The 14,274-nt window shown below is 34.1% G+C and overlaps 1 protein-coding gene across 2 annotated transcripts; it reads left to right on the plus strand.

The window, feature by feature from the left end:
* Positions 1-2,283: 2,283 nt before the first annotated feature.
* LOC112508907 (UV-B-induced protein At3g17800, chloroplastic-like) lies at positions 2,284-6,861 on the plus strand. 2 transcript variants are annotated; one of them, XM_025113754.1, is made up of 4 exons: positions 2,284-2,298; positions 2,365-2,521; positions 4,654-4,952; positions 5,890-6,861. In XM_025113754.1, exons 2-4 carry the CDS (start codon positions 2,405-2,407, stop codon positions 6,704-6,706), a joined length of 1,233 nt encoding a protein of 410 aa, XP_024969522.1. In that variant the 5' UTR covers positions 2,284-2,298; positions 2,365-2,404; the 3' UTR covers positions 6,707-6,861. The 2 variants fall into 2 exon arrangements, with proteins under 2 accessions (XP_024969522.1, XP_024969521.1); XM_025113753.1 differs by lacking the exon at positions 2,284-2,298 and having other exon boundaries at positions 2,305-2,521.
* The last annotated feature ends 7,413 nt before the right edge of the window (positions 6,862-14,274 follow it).

Consider the following 14,274-nt stretch of genomic DNA (forward strand, 5'->3'; position numbering starts at 1 on the left):
CGTAATTGTTGATCTCTCTTATAAATACATAATTTCGTGATCTAAGTACTCTATATATACGAAAAATTAATGCTTTATTTTGCATATGGTTTTTCTAGATTATTTCGGTACTGATTTCGTGAAAACCCAAAGCATAATAAGGACAAAATATAACATTTAGAAAATGATTTTAAACACGATCTAAAAAATTATCCAAATAATATTAACCACAAAATCCAATTCCCCAACATTTTTGGTACGTTAAAATGTATATGAGAACATGCTTTGAATCTTATAAATTTGAGGACGTATAAAACTCATTATTAAAACAGTCATCATTATGAAAATATAGTAGACACATAAAATAAAATAATATAATAAATAAATAAAATGTGGATGGCATGGTTGCCATTTGACCTTTGACGGATACCAACTTAAAATTAAATTGCAAATTTCGTCCCTCAATTATTCATCAATATCAATAAATGAAAGTTATTTATGAAAATTGTATTATCATGTTTCCTTGTTCGATTGTATACCAAAGTTGTCATAATCGTCATGTCTCGGATCCTTTTTTAGATAGAATGACTATTAAGAGTGTGCAAAACTCAGCTTAAAACCGTAAACCAGACTGAGTTTAAGTTGTCTTTAACTGAACCAAAACTAAATTTATACTTGGTACTAATATATAATAAAAAAAAGTAGCTCGTAGTCCAAAATTTTTTACTTCAAACAAATATCATTTGTGTAAGGAATTATGCTTGAATCACTTGTTAATAACGAACTGAAAGTTCAAGCCCCATTTGGAACAAAATTAATATCAGAAGATTTGGTTCTTAATTATCTGATTATCATATTTTGAGTTTAGGTTCAATACTAGTTTGGTAATGTTGCTCAACCCTAATGCCTATTTGATTATGTTCTAATAGTTTGCATTTTTTTTTGTAAGGGTGTCCGGGCCAAAGCCCGACTAATCCCCGACAATTTTGGAGGCTAAACATGGCCCCTCTTAAATGTCGCCAACACTCCCCTCCCAGGACTCGAACTCGGGTTCATGACTATGCCATGCCCAAGCCTTACCACTAAGCTGGAAGGTCTTTGACATAGTTTGCATTTTTGCCGGTTGAATCTTCAACTATGATTGAAAGTTTTAATTGAGATAGTTTTTTTGTTAAGAAAAAAGTTAGTTCAAATTGTTTAATTTTAATCCTGAAAATGTTAAGCAACATCTCATGAGACCGTAATAGTAAAGATGTTGGAGGGTTACAATGACGTATTATATGCAATGGCTGGTAATAAAGATGTACAAAAAAGCTCTGACCCGATCCAAGTAAGCTTGAGCATGAACCTAGGCCATCATAAAGAAACACAATCACCCATTTTCACACCTAAAGGATGACCTGACCCATACAATTTTTTTTCTTACTAAAAATAGGGTTTAGGTGTGCATTTCAAGTTGGCAATAGATATGTGGTACAACCTGCTCGACCCATTAAAGAATCGGGCTTGAAGAACTATTCTCTGAAAGCTGAATGGGCTCACACGATGAAAAAAAATCGGACATGCCCACACAACCCATTATGGTATTATAGTTAATTATATTCTACATATGATTAACATATTACTCTTTTTTATTAAAAGATATAGAAGTAGCTTTGTGTTGGACCCCCTCTATTAAGTACCAACCACCTCCCAACTACATATTATATGTTGATATGTTATACAACACGTCTTAAATTTTGATCTTGAAATATTAGGTGGCTAAATATATTGTCACTGAAAAAACCTGGATTTTGAAAATGATATTTTATGTGGAAAGAAAAGTATGTAATTTAATTTTTTTTACATAACTTATGATTATATTTGTTTTGTTTTTCAAATATAAAAAATAGGGCCGTTAGCCCGTGCACAAGACCGGCTTATTTGTTGGGCGGTACGAGCAAGTTCTCAAACTTGCAAAAAGGAGTTTGAGTTTGCTCTATTAGGCTCATTGGAGAAAAAAATGTGTTAGACTCGATTCATGTCTACAAATGATCACCTCTACTCCTAACTGATCCTTTGTTTGGTTCTTAAGTGTCGTCTTGATGGCAAAATAAGCAATTCTTTCATAGATTGGACCGGTCGGATTTTTAACAAGTTATTGGTTCAAACTTAGTATCAATCTGGTCCGATAAAACATACAAGTTATGGGGTCTGGATGTAAATATGTAGTACTTAAGGGTTCTGGGTGAAAAATTCTGAAAATAGCATTTGAGCATTTATAAATAATAGCATTCTCCAGCAGAAAATTCATTATCTCGTTCGTCGATTATCCTGTTGGTTTGTCGCTACCTACCCATCTTTATTTCTCTCTTACAAAGGCTAACAAATTCGTTCTTGTTACAGCTAATTTGGGCATCTAGGGTTTCTGATTGTTTGATTGGAGATGGAAACAGCAACTGCTCTGCGGTCATCTTTTGGTACCTGTATTAGACCATCGAATAGAAACGATTTAGGGCGCTCTCGCAATGGATCTATCGCGTTTGCTACTGTCTCAAATAAGGTATAGCCATGTGTTACTTCGTATTTAAGAGACATACAGATTTTATTTGATTCAGATGGATCTGTTTGATGACTATTTATATATTCTTTGTATCATGTACTCTTTTTGATCTTTTTGGTTTCTCTTGATGATGTCAATACTGAATCCATCTCAATTACAATTTGTATCGATCTGTAAGTGGGAAATCGGAGATGGTTTGCTTCTTAAAATCAAAATTCATGAGAACTATGCTGGTTATTAATAGTTTTTTGAGTTCAAATTTTATAAAACGTCATAGGGAATATGCAGAGTTTAAACTAAATTTCTTAAGTTTATTTTGCGTTTGGATCATGGAGGCCTTGACTGAGGTCGATTGTTGCCTGTTAGAAATTATATACGAAATTGATTTCTGCATGGATATCGTTATTTTGTGTGTATGAAGCATAACCTGATGTTTAGTTGAATTGTATTAGTAAATACAATTTGTTGGTTATGTAAAAGGTGATTATTAGGGATTGGGGCGTAGAGTAGATAGATCAATTTTATTCATATGTAGAACCCTTTTCAAAGATTCCCAAACAAGGTATGGTTTTCTTTGAGACAAAACCATGTAAGGTGTCAATTTTTTTTTGGCTTTGATGATATGGATGCAAGTCTTCAATCAGAATCCCTATGGAGTGGGTGAGAGGAAAAATGAAAGACAAGAAGGATGCTATTTAGGTATTCATGAAAACATAATCTATCAACTACTCTCACTACTCAAAAAGAAAAAGAAACAAAGAGTTAAATACTTATTCTCCTGATGATCTACTTAACCTAAATAACTATAATCCTAAAGTCCCTATCATTTCTACAACTTGACTGAATGTTTGTTACCTAATATTTTGGAGTTGTTTTTATGTTTTTGTCTTCCCTGTTGGATATTGCTTCACAACTTCCCTTTAGGAGGCTTGGTTATTTTGTCTATTTCCTTATCCCTGAAAACAAGCTATTCTGGTGAATACTTCCAATCGCTACTTTTGTGTACTGTCATTTTTGTATGTACAGGGCTCTTCATGTCCGCTTTTCACTGTATTTCCGCGTCCATATCATGATAGGCTTGATATGTTGCGAATTGCAATTCGTAATTGCTTTGATGGTTAAAAAAGAACTGTAACAAGCATATTTTTGATCTTTCAGATAAAATATTCAGAGTTTATTTACTGCTATATGGTCCTTGGAGACGTGTTTAGCTCAGGAGTTGGAAGTTACACTAATTTGGACTCAGATATTAATGTTACAACTCCTTTTAATTGAAAATCTAAGTAATCCAATTAGGACAAGGGAAGGTAAGGCTGTGCTAGTGAACTGAATTGGAGTGGAATTGGTCTGGATCGAACATCAACTGGTGATACATTGTTTGGTTCTTGTTTCTTTTAAATTTTCAAATACGAGTTCTCTGTTAGGTCTATTCAAGACAGATTGAAACCGAGAAAACTGAAACCAAACCATTTTATTTGTTTTTCATAAGAACCCTTTTATATATGTTATGGTCTTGTGACTTTTTTCGCTGTAGTTGTACAATATACTGTTGATCAGGATTAGTTTAATTTTTAGATTGCACTTTTCTCTTTTTCCATGTAGCCATTAGGATGTGTTTATGTTCGGCTTTTGCTACTGCAGTTTTAATGAATCATGTAGTATGTGTGCTTGCTATATTAGGCCAATACCCACATGGGGTTCATTTTGGTTTTCATTTGAGATGCGCATATCACTAGCAGGTAATCACAGGACCAAACCTGGTGGTAAATCAGGAATGAACCATTAGTTGCAGTTTGATTGTCAGTTTCAGTTTTATACATTTCTTTTTTACTTTGGTTCAGTCTGGTTTTGGATGCGCACATCCTAAGGGTCAGGATTAGTTAGTTTTCTGTGATTTTTGTTCTTCATTGTATGAAATGAGAAAACTGGTTGTCAATTGGCAGTCACTATTTGTCGCTCTCTGTTATGCTGGTGGCAGTTTAAAATGATTAGTTCAGGCAAAATGCAGTTATGCAACATGACTTGCCTGCAACAAGTATTAAGTTTTTCATTTCTTTCTCCTGTTTATTTTGATGTATTTTTCGTGAGGTAAGCATTCTAACTGAAAGTTCCTTGATTGGTTGGCACAACAGCGCTTCCCTTCATTTTCTCATCCCAGAGTAGGACTCCGAAGTGTATATTTTCCGAGTAATAAGAAGAGAACTGCAATAAAAGCTTCATTATCTTCTGATTCCGCTGGACCTACTTCACCAATTGCTCCACTTCAGCTTGAATCTCCAATCGGACAACTCCTTTCACAAATTCTGGTTAGCCACCCACATTTGGTACCTGCTGCAGTTGAACAGCAGCTTGAACAGCTTCAAACTGATCGTGATGCTCAGGAACAAAATGAGGAACCTGCTGCCCCGAGCACTGATCTCGTCTTGTACAGGTGTGTAGAGTGTCTGGTGAAGTGATTTTGTTGGCATTTGTTAATTTACCTAGTAAAATTTATGCAGGAAGACTTTAGGGTTTAGATGTCTAATGAATTACAAACAAAGCATGCCCGGTATATCCCACCTTGAATTACGTTTATGGTAAAACTGTATATTGCTTTGACCTTATCTTGTATATGTTTTTAATGTACCTACTTCTTGTGTTTTATGTTCACCATGTGATTGTCTTTGTTCATTCTACATACTTGCTCACACTCTTGCACAAGCGAGAAGTCATTCACGGAAACAACTGCCCTACTCTTTATTGTAGAGATCAGGGATGTATGCATCCCCCCCCCCTCCATCCCACTTTTGAATAGAATTTACTGGGTTGGTTTGGTTTTTAGAAGCATGAGATGACATTTGCACCTTTTTTCTTTTCTTTTCGGTTCTGAAGCAAGTATTTTGGATAAGTCTAATAAAGATTCATGTTCCATGCAAGGTTCTCCAGTGTATTACACTTATGTTCTGTGTGATTGTTCCTTTTTAGGTTGTTTAATAAGAGATTCTTTTGTATTTGTAGACATAAATCTCACGAGCTTCCCCATACAAAATTACCTTGTACGCACTGCAAAAACAAAAGAAAAACACATGCCATGTATTTGGAAATCTAAAATTGCCACGAAGTGATTGCAAAAATGTATATACCTTTTGCTGCCTTTTCCTCTGTGATTACTGTTCAGGATTCTCTGTTGTGTGTTGTTAAGGTGGGTTGATTGCTTTATTTTGTGCTTATCACTAAAATGTTTATTCTGTGTCATCACTTATTGTTAATTTCTGCATAATTAAGTCATATAGATGAAGATGGGTTATATTTTCTAGTTGCTTCTGTTATTATTGAACGTTGGAGAAAATCATGAATCTGATTGGTTTATCGATCGTAAACACTTTCAGGAGAATTGCTGAAGTGAAAGCTAACGAAAGGAAAAAGACCCTTGAGGAGATTTTATATGCTTTGGTGGTGCAAAAGTTCATGGATGCCAATGTTTCTTTGGTTCCATCTGTAGCTCCCTCACCTTCAGCATCTTTCAAACCAGTCGACGCATGGCCCAGCCAAGATGAGAAACTTGAGCTGCTTCATTCCCCAGAAGCTCTAGAAATGATTCACAACCACTTGGCTCTGATTCTGGGAAATCGTGTCGGTGATTCCACATCGGTTGCTGAGATCAGCAAACTGAGAGTCGGGCAGGTATATGCAGCATCCGTGATGTATGGTTACTTCCTCAAACGAGTTGACCAGCGGTTCCAGCTCGAGAAAACAACAAAAATCCTCCCTGAAGATGTAGAAAAAGAAGACATTAATAGTAACATCCAACAGCAGGGGTCAGGAGACGAAAGGGTGCCAAATGCTAGCAGTCCACAAACTCACCCTGAAGTGAGTTCGTGGTCGGGTGGTGGTTTTACGCAAGCGGTGAAACCTTCTCGGTTAAGGAACTATGTGATGTCGTTTGATGGGGAATCTCTTCAACGTTATGCGACCATAAGATCAAAGGAGGCTGTTAGTATCATCGAGAAACACACGGAAGCGTTGTTTGGTCGACCGGAGATTGTGATAACGGCAGAAGGAACGGTTGATTCTTCAAAAGACGAGGTCATAAAGATAAGTTTTGGTGGGTTGAGGAGACTGGTGTTGGAGGCAGTAACATTTGGGTCCTTCTTGTGGGATGTTGAGAGCTATGTGGACTCCAGGTACCATTTCGTAGGAAATTAAGTTACCAAGCAGCAGCAGGGTTGTAATAGATTGTATATAAACTAAACAAAACTACTACCATGCCATGGGTTTGTTTCAGATTTAGCCACCATACAAACACTTGATTTGGATTTCGGATTCTTTTTCTTTGTTTAAACATGGTCATTTGCTCTTCATTTTCCTTGCTCTTTTCATCCTTCACATACTCCCTGTATGAAAGGTATGAATAGAATATAAAAAAACACACACATATATATACACATATTATGTATGATTTGTTGCGTGAATCATATATGATTTTGTACATTTATGATTTTTTTTTTCTATTAAATAGTTAACGTTTTCGTTTGTCTCTGTCTTTCTTTCTATATATAAACTTTAATCAATATAAATGATGAAGCAAATAATTATGATTTTTAAAACAAAAGGTATGAGGCATATATATATACACACACGTTCAAATCAACATCGTGTAATTTTAGAAACTGTGTAAACTAATTTTGACCAATAGAAAAATTCTATTTTTTTCTAATTAAATTTAATTATTAAAGATATATTGGTCATTTGCATTGTTTTAAATTAAATATGAAAGTTATTAATAAATCTTAATTAAGGTAACATAATAAGAAAATTTTATAAATGATAACATTTAAATATTTAATTAAATTATAATATTAAAAATTGGATTTTGTTATATTGTGTCTGGTTTATTATTGCCAAGATTCATGAAAATCGTAAGTTATTAGATTAATAAATCCATGAAATCAGTAATAGAAAAAAAAAATATTCATGAAACCGGTTTTATATATGGTAAAATTGGTGCATGGAGTAAGTGAAAAATAATTATGAAATGGGTGCATGATGAAACCGGTTTCATACATGGTGAAATTGATGCATGGAGTAAGTGAAAATGATTATGAAATGGGTACAACATGAAATGGGTGCATGATGATATGTGTGCGTGAACAATCTCATTGGACAAGTGAAACAGGGTGCATGATGAATAGGGTGATGAATTTACCATAATAGGGTGCATGATGAATAAGGTGCATGATGAAGATGTGGTTGGGTTTACCATCTTGCCCTTCTCGCTATTATAAAATAAATTTTTTAATATATATATATATATATATATATATTTTTTAATTTCCTCTATATATATATAGAGAGAGAGAGGAGCGATCAAATGAAAACCGTCTCATTTGTGTAAACCATGTAAACCAATTTCATCCATCCATTTTTTTGATCAATGGTCAAGATTAGTTTAAGTTATATTAGAAAATTAAAAAAATAAAAAATAAAAAATTATTTTATAATCCTAAAAAGGCAAAATGGTAACTTCGGTAGTGGTAATATTAATGGCAATCATATCATGTATATCGTAATATTAATGAAACAAAATCATTTGTAAAATAATATATTAATTTTATGTTCAAATATTATAAAAACATAACATCCATCATTAAAATAGATCAACAATAAAAATAAAACACACTATAATCAATTTAACATAATGAAACCTTTTGAATAATAAAAACAAATTTTACTACTACATTTCATGAACGAAATGGCTTAACAGTTTCATCAATACACAAATCAGCGTAATGCTAGATGAGACATTTGTCATTTTCAAGTTTCCGGTAGATGGATCCGTTTCAATATGAAATGGTTTCACTGTTTGCTAATTAAACAACATGTTCTTAACAATTATGAAATGGTTTCTCTGTCGTTATGCACCCATTTCATCGACAAAGTTTTTGCAATCCGAACACGTTTCATAGTTTTATCAATACACAAATCAACGTAATGCTAGATAAGACATTTGTCATTTTCATGTTATTGGTAGATGGATCCGTTTTAATCTAATTATGAAATGATTTCATTGTTTGCTAATTACACAACATTTTCTTAACAATTATGAAATGGTTTCACTTTCATTATGCACCCATTTCATCGACAAAGTTTTTGCAATCCGAATACGTTTCATAACGTCAATGCATTTACCATTACAAGCTTTGTTAACCATTAAGTGAACAAAATCATCCAAAAAAATAAATAAAAATAAAATGAAATAATTTCATCAATAATTGTTGCTAAGCAAACAAGACTATCCAAAAATATTATATTACGCAACCAGTTTATCCCAAAAGTTTCATAAAACAAGCTCCTCAATGAACGTTTTCACGAAACAATCTGCATACGTTTCATTATATTATTTTCCATTTTTTATTAAATTAGTGCCCTTTTTTGTATTACAACATATTATGTATCCTATTAAATTATGCAACGATTTAATGAATTTCTTTTTGCTATCTAAACATGAATATATTTCACTAATATTTATATTTTTACCGGTTCATGAATCTCTGTTAAGATTTGTTACTGATTTTGTGGATCAATGAATATAAGTTTTTGATCTTCATATTCTTACTATGTATAAACCTATAAAACAAATAAATATATTTAATTTTTAAAATACTAAATTAAATAAACATTTAAATATTACCATTTTTAACATTTCCTTTATTATGTTTACTCAATTAAGATCTTTTAATAATTTCCATATTTAATCAAAAACAATGTAAATGATAATTCAATCCTTAATGATTAAATTTAATTAAAAAAAAAGAATTTTCCTGTTGGTCGAAATCGGTTTACACGTTTTCTAAGAATTATGCGGTTTTTAGCGGATCCCACCTCTCTCTCTCTCTCTCTCTCTCTATATATATATATATATATATATATATAATCCTAGCATTTAAATTTAAATTAAATAAGACTAGGGTGTGCAGGACCGGATCAAATCTGACTGAAACCGGTTATATTTGTTTTAATTCTAAAAAACCACTTTTTGGTTCAAAAGTTGGTTTGGTTCTTTATTAGAACTAATGTTTGACACTATGCGTTACATGATGATAATAATCTTTTTTAAAAATTATTGAAGTTAGTTAATGCCACCTTGTTACCTTTTTGTTCTTTTAATATGTATATTGATTTTCTTTTTTGTAAAAATAGGGTCATCCAAATAAGATAACCGTATAAGTCAAGCCGCATGGGTTGACACAATGAATCTCATTCTTCTTTCTTATACATCTTCTTATTCTAATCTTTCATTCTCTCATCAATGTGGAATATCTCAAACTCAATCACAATTCACCAACATCTCAATTCTCATGATGTCACCCCAATATCTCATGGTTCTTCTTTTAATATATATATATATATACACACACACACACACACACACACGTACGCACGCGCATTGCACGATGATTAAAACAAATGTCAAATAAGATAAAAAAATTATGATGCTACATCAATTCAAAACTTGTGAATACTGAATTCAGATTTTACATTTGCTAATACCCTTTCAATATTTCAATATACTCAATCATCTCTTTCGATATTTCAGTTTATCATCAATGTGGGACCAAAGCTCAACCATAATCATTATTTGAGAAAATTCTAAATTCATATTCATGATTGTATTGATTCGATTCTAATGAACATTTTACATTCAACCAAATCGAAAGTGAAATATTACTTTTCAATAAAAAAAATTACCATATAATTTCAAAGTTACCATTTAATCCAAAAAATTGGATGACAAGTGTCGTAATTTTAGCCAACCAACTTTTTTAATCTTCAAGGCATTCACCTTCCTTTCATATATCTAACTACTCTTTCAAATATTTGTATCATGTGATGATACCATGTATGTCATGCTACTACCTTATAGCTTTCATTTATATATTCGTGTTGGACGGTAGCAAAAATGTATTATTAGAAAATTCGTATTAAGTTAAGATAAAATGCAATTTGATAATCGGCAACTAATTAGATGTAATATAAGACGATAAATTTATTAGGGTTGTTTAAATGTAAATTATATATTTTCATTGATATTGTTTCTTGTAACGAAGAGAATTTCATACATTTTCTTACTTTTTGTTGCAAAAATAATGTTTTGACATTAAAAATTGTTTAAAAATGGTTAGTTGCAAGCAAATGTGCAATATTAACTGTTATTATGAATGTACACAAAATTAGTCTTTCCAATTTTGCATTTTAGCTTATAATGCTTGTTTTACGACTTAATTATTAACGCATTCTGAAATAGATTGCACATAGAAATTACAATCAACACCACTATTCAAAATTTGAGAGTATTAAAATCTCATAAATCTTCATTATCTTTGGTTGTTCTTTTAGCATATTATTAGCATAGAATATGCTATTTTTTTAATAATTGCTAGAAAAAATGAGGTCGGCCAAAAAAGAACTTTGTAAATTATCACAAAACCCTTTTAATTTTGAAAGACATCACCTCCTACCTTGACATACACACCATCTCATTTCAATGGATTATATTATCATCAACATGGGACAACCGAAGTAACATCACAAAATTTTTAATGTCACTTTTTTAAGATTATTTTTTAAAATGAGGTCGGTGTTGATCCTCTCTCAGTGATTTGATGATAATCCTTTTTCACTTATACGTTGTATTTATGTTTCTGTCTTTTCAGTTCCAGCGATCTTCACTGAGTATGTTCAGTGATCGCTGAAGAACTTGCATTGTAAATCAATCAGAGACAACAATACTTCAAGAAGACAACACTCACACCAAAAAACCTTCAACAAACGTCGAAGACTGAAACTGAAGATTAGAGACTGACGAGTACGTGATCTAAAGCGGTATTCAGTGATTACAAGTCTGTCTACATATGTGTGAAGACTGCTCAAGCTTCAACGAATGATGAAGAGACCTTCAGGTCATTCCAGCATTCAGCGATCAAAGGAAGCTTGCTTAGCACGATTGGTGTTGTCTTGTCCTTATACACACAAAGGACAAAACCCATACCCTTATGAAAGTTGGTACGGTACGGAGCCGACTAGTCGACTCTATTATCCACCAACTTTAGGTAAGGATGTCTGCTCATAAATAGTGCTTGTTATACTATTCACTGTAGCAAAGGACAAGCCTTCCTCTTAAGGCTTGACACGCACTCTAACCCTACCATATTGCATTAAATGTTCATTTAATGCAATGGGTATAAATAAAAGGGTTTCTTCTCCATGCAAAGTGCGCGCAACTCACTCTCTAACCCTAATTCTTACTTCAATCATTTTCTAGCTTAAGTAAAGGATCTTCTCTTCAGCATTTCTTTTCTTGTATTTGCTAAGACTTAGTGTGTAACTAAAGATTGTTTAGATAGGTTTTTAACACCTTATCTTTTCGCAAACAAATTTGTAAAATCTGTATTGATCTTCTTTATCAATATATATTTTAAATTTGAAAATATTGTGTTTGTATTCACCCCTCCTTCTACAAACTGTTTTACTATTCTTGTAGACCCTCAAAGGACCAACAAGTGGTCTTGGGACACCTTTTCCATGTGTCTCAAAATGTCAAATGACATGTCCATTCTTTCTCTTTCTACTTTATACGAGATTCTGCTTAACCATGAGCAATCTCGTCAACTGAAAAGGAATCTTGTAGAAGAATCCAGGGAAWTGAAAAGCTCTCCTCTGGCTTTGATCTCTGAAGCTTCTTCAGTTGAAACTTCTTCTACCTCGTTTGTTTCTTCTCTTCCTCCCGTTGTTATCACGGAGATAGATTCTTCTATCTCTGAGGACATTCCAGAATCTGATTTAACAGATTTTGATGAGTCCCTAGCACTCCTGACTAAGTCATTTAGGAGGTTCGCCAGTAAGATCAACTTCCGCAGATCTCCTTAGCTGCCCCTCAGGGAAAAGCCAAAGTCTGAAAAAATAGACAAGGCTTCAGTTGTCTGCTACAAATGTCATCGACCCGGACACTTTGCAGGTGAATACAGATCAAAGAAGACTGCGACGCCATCTTCTAAAGCTCATTCCTCCTTCAGGACTAAAGATGAGAAGTACTCAAAACTGAAGGAGAAATACAAGGAGATGAAGAACAACCAACGAAAGGCTAAAGGCCTTATTGCTTAAGAGCATGACTGGGCTGAGTCATCCGATGAATCATCTTGGGATGAGGAGGATAAAGCCTATGTCTGCTTGATGGCCATAGATGCAGATGAAGGATCTTCAGAAGCGTCTACTTCCTCTGAGCCATCTTCTTCTTCTACTCAGGTATGTTTCCTGAATGAACCATCTTCTTCTTCTAGTCTTTCTGCACTGGATACGTTGACGGTTGACCTTTACAATGCCCTCAATGGAAAATCGAAAGCTGAAATGCTTAACGTTGATCTTCAAGAGCAATTGAAGATTTGCCATTCTAAGATCAARGAAATGACCTCTATTGAGGAAAATCTTAAAGATCAGGTTATTGTAAACCAAGCCATCACTGTTGAACCTGAGAAGGCTATCACTGAGCGTGAGCGAGCCATCACTGAACTCAAGGCCGAGAAAGCTACCATTGAAGGATGGTGCAAAGCTTCCATCAGGCCTCTGAGATAATTAACGCTCAGATCCCCGCCAAGATAACGACTGGTCTAGGATTCTCCTATGATCAGGAAGAATGTGTTAAAGACATGTCCATGCTCAAGTTTGGTACCTTCGTCTCTTCTATTCCCAACACTTCTTCCTCTCAGTCCTCCTCTTTTACTGAGAGTCATCTTGAAGGAACTCCTTCGAGTTCTGGGTGTAAAGACAAAGGTAAATCCGTTGTCATAGCATCCCTTTCCAAGAAGTCTAACAAGTCTAATAGATCTAGGTCTATTCCTTCAACTTGTAAAACTTCTTCCTTCTCAGGGAGTAGGAAATCTGAATCCCATCAGAAATCCAAGTCAAAGCTCAAGGTGAACTTATCACCTAAGGAATCCAATTCCTCAAAGGTTCCTCCTAGAACCGATGAAAAGGGAATTATTGGAGCTGGTCTTGCTTCTAGTCTGATACTTCCTAGCCCTAAAGCTACTCCTAGCTTTAGGAAGTGTAAACACTGCGGTGAGAAAACACATATTGCCAGCAAGTGTCCTTCTGCCGCCAAAGCTAGTTCACCAGCTAAGGGTAAGAAAGTAGCCAAAACTGAGAAATCAACCAAGGCGAAATCATTCACAAAGGCTGCACTAGCAACCAAGGTGAAGAAAACCGTTGAAGCCTCTTGTTCAGGCTTAGCGAAGACAACTCCTGCTGAAAAATCTACAGCATCAGACGTTGTAGTTCCTACCACTGAAGCATCTTTAGGTTCAGTGAAGACTTCCACTGAAACTACCTTGGTAGTGTCAGAGGTTGTTCCTCTTCCCAATCAAACCTCCTCAGGTTTGGTGATGCCATCTATCGATGCTAGTTCTTCAGCATCAGAAGATGAAGCCTCTAACAAAGCTGGATCCCAATAGCTGGGTACCAATAGCATTCTTATTTTGTTTCCTTGTACAGGATGTCAAAGGCATATGGTATCTGGACAACGGTTTTTCAAGACATATGACTAGAGATAAATCTCTTCTAACTCACTTCAAGGAAGAAAGAGGACCTTCCGTAACCTTCGGTGGAAATGGAAAAGAATATACCAAAGGTTTTGGTATATTAACCAATGGTGCAACAACTTTCAAACGCGTTGCATATGTTGAAGGACTGAAGCACAATCTTCTTAGCATCAGCCAACT

Source organism: Cynara cardunculus, assembly GCF_001531365.2.
Source record: "Cynara cardunculus var. scolymus isolate 2C chromosome LG 3, CcrdV1, whole genome shotgun sequence".
Classification (NCBI taxonomy): domain Eukaryota; kingdom Viridiplantae; phylum Streptophyta; class Magnoliopsida; order Asterales; family Asteraceae; genus Cynara; species Cynara cardunculus.

What these genes read in the sequence shown, in the direction of transcription:
- LOC112508907 (XM_025113754.1), top strand. Translation starts at nt 2,405, where the DNA reads ATGGAAACAGCAACTGCTCTGCGGTCATCTTTTGGTACCTGTATTAGA. An exon ending in TTGCTACTGTCTCAAATAAG is followed by an intron (nt 2,522 to 4,653) that starts GTATAGCCATGT and finishes TTGGCACAACAG; the next exon opens with CGCTTCCCTTCATTTTCTCA. An exon ending in ACTGATCTCGTCTTGTACAG is followed by an intron (nt 4,953 to 5,889) that starts GTGTGTAGAGTG and finishes AAACACTTTCAG; the next exon opens with GAGAATTGCTGAAGTGAAAG.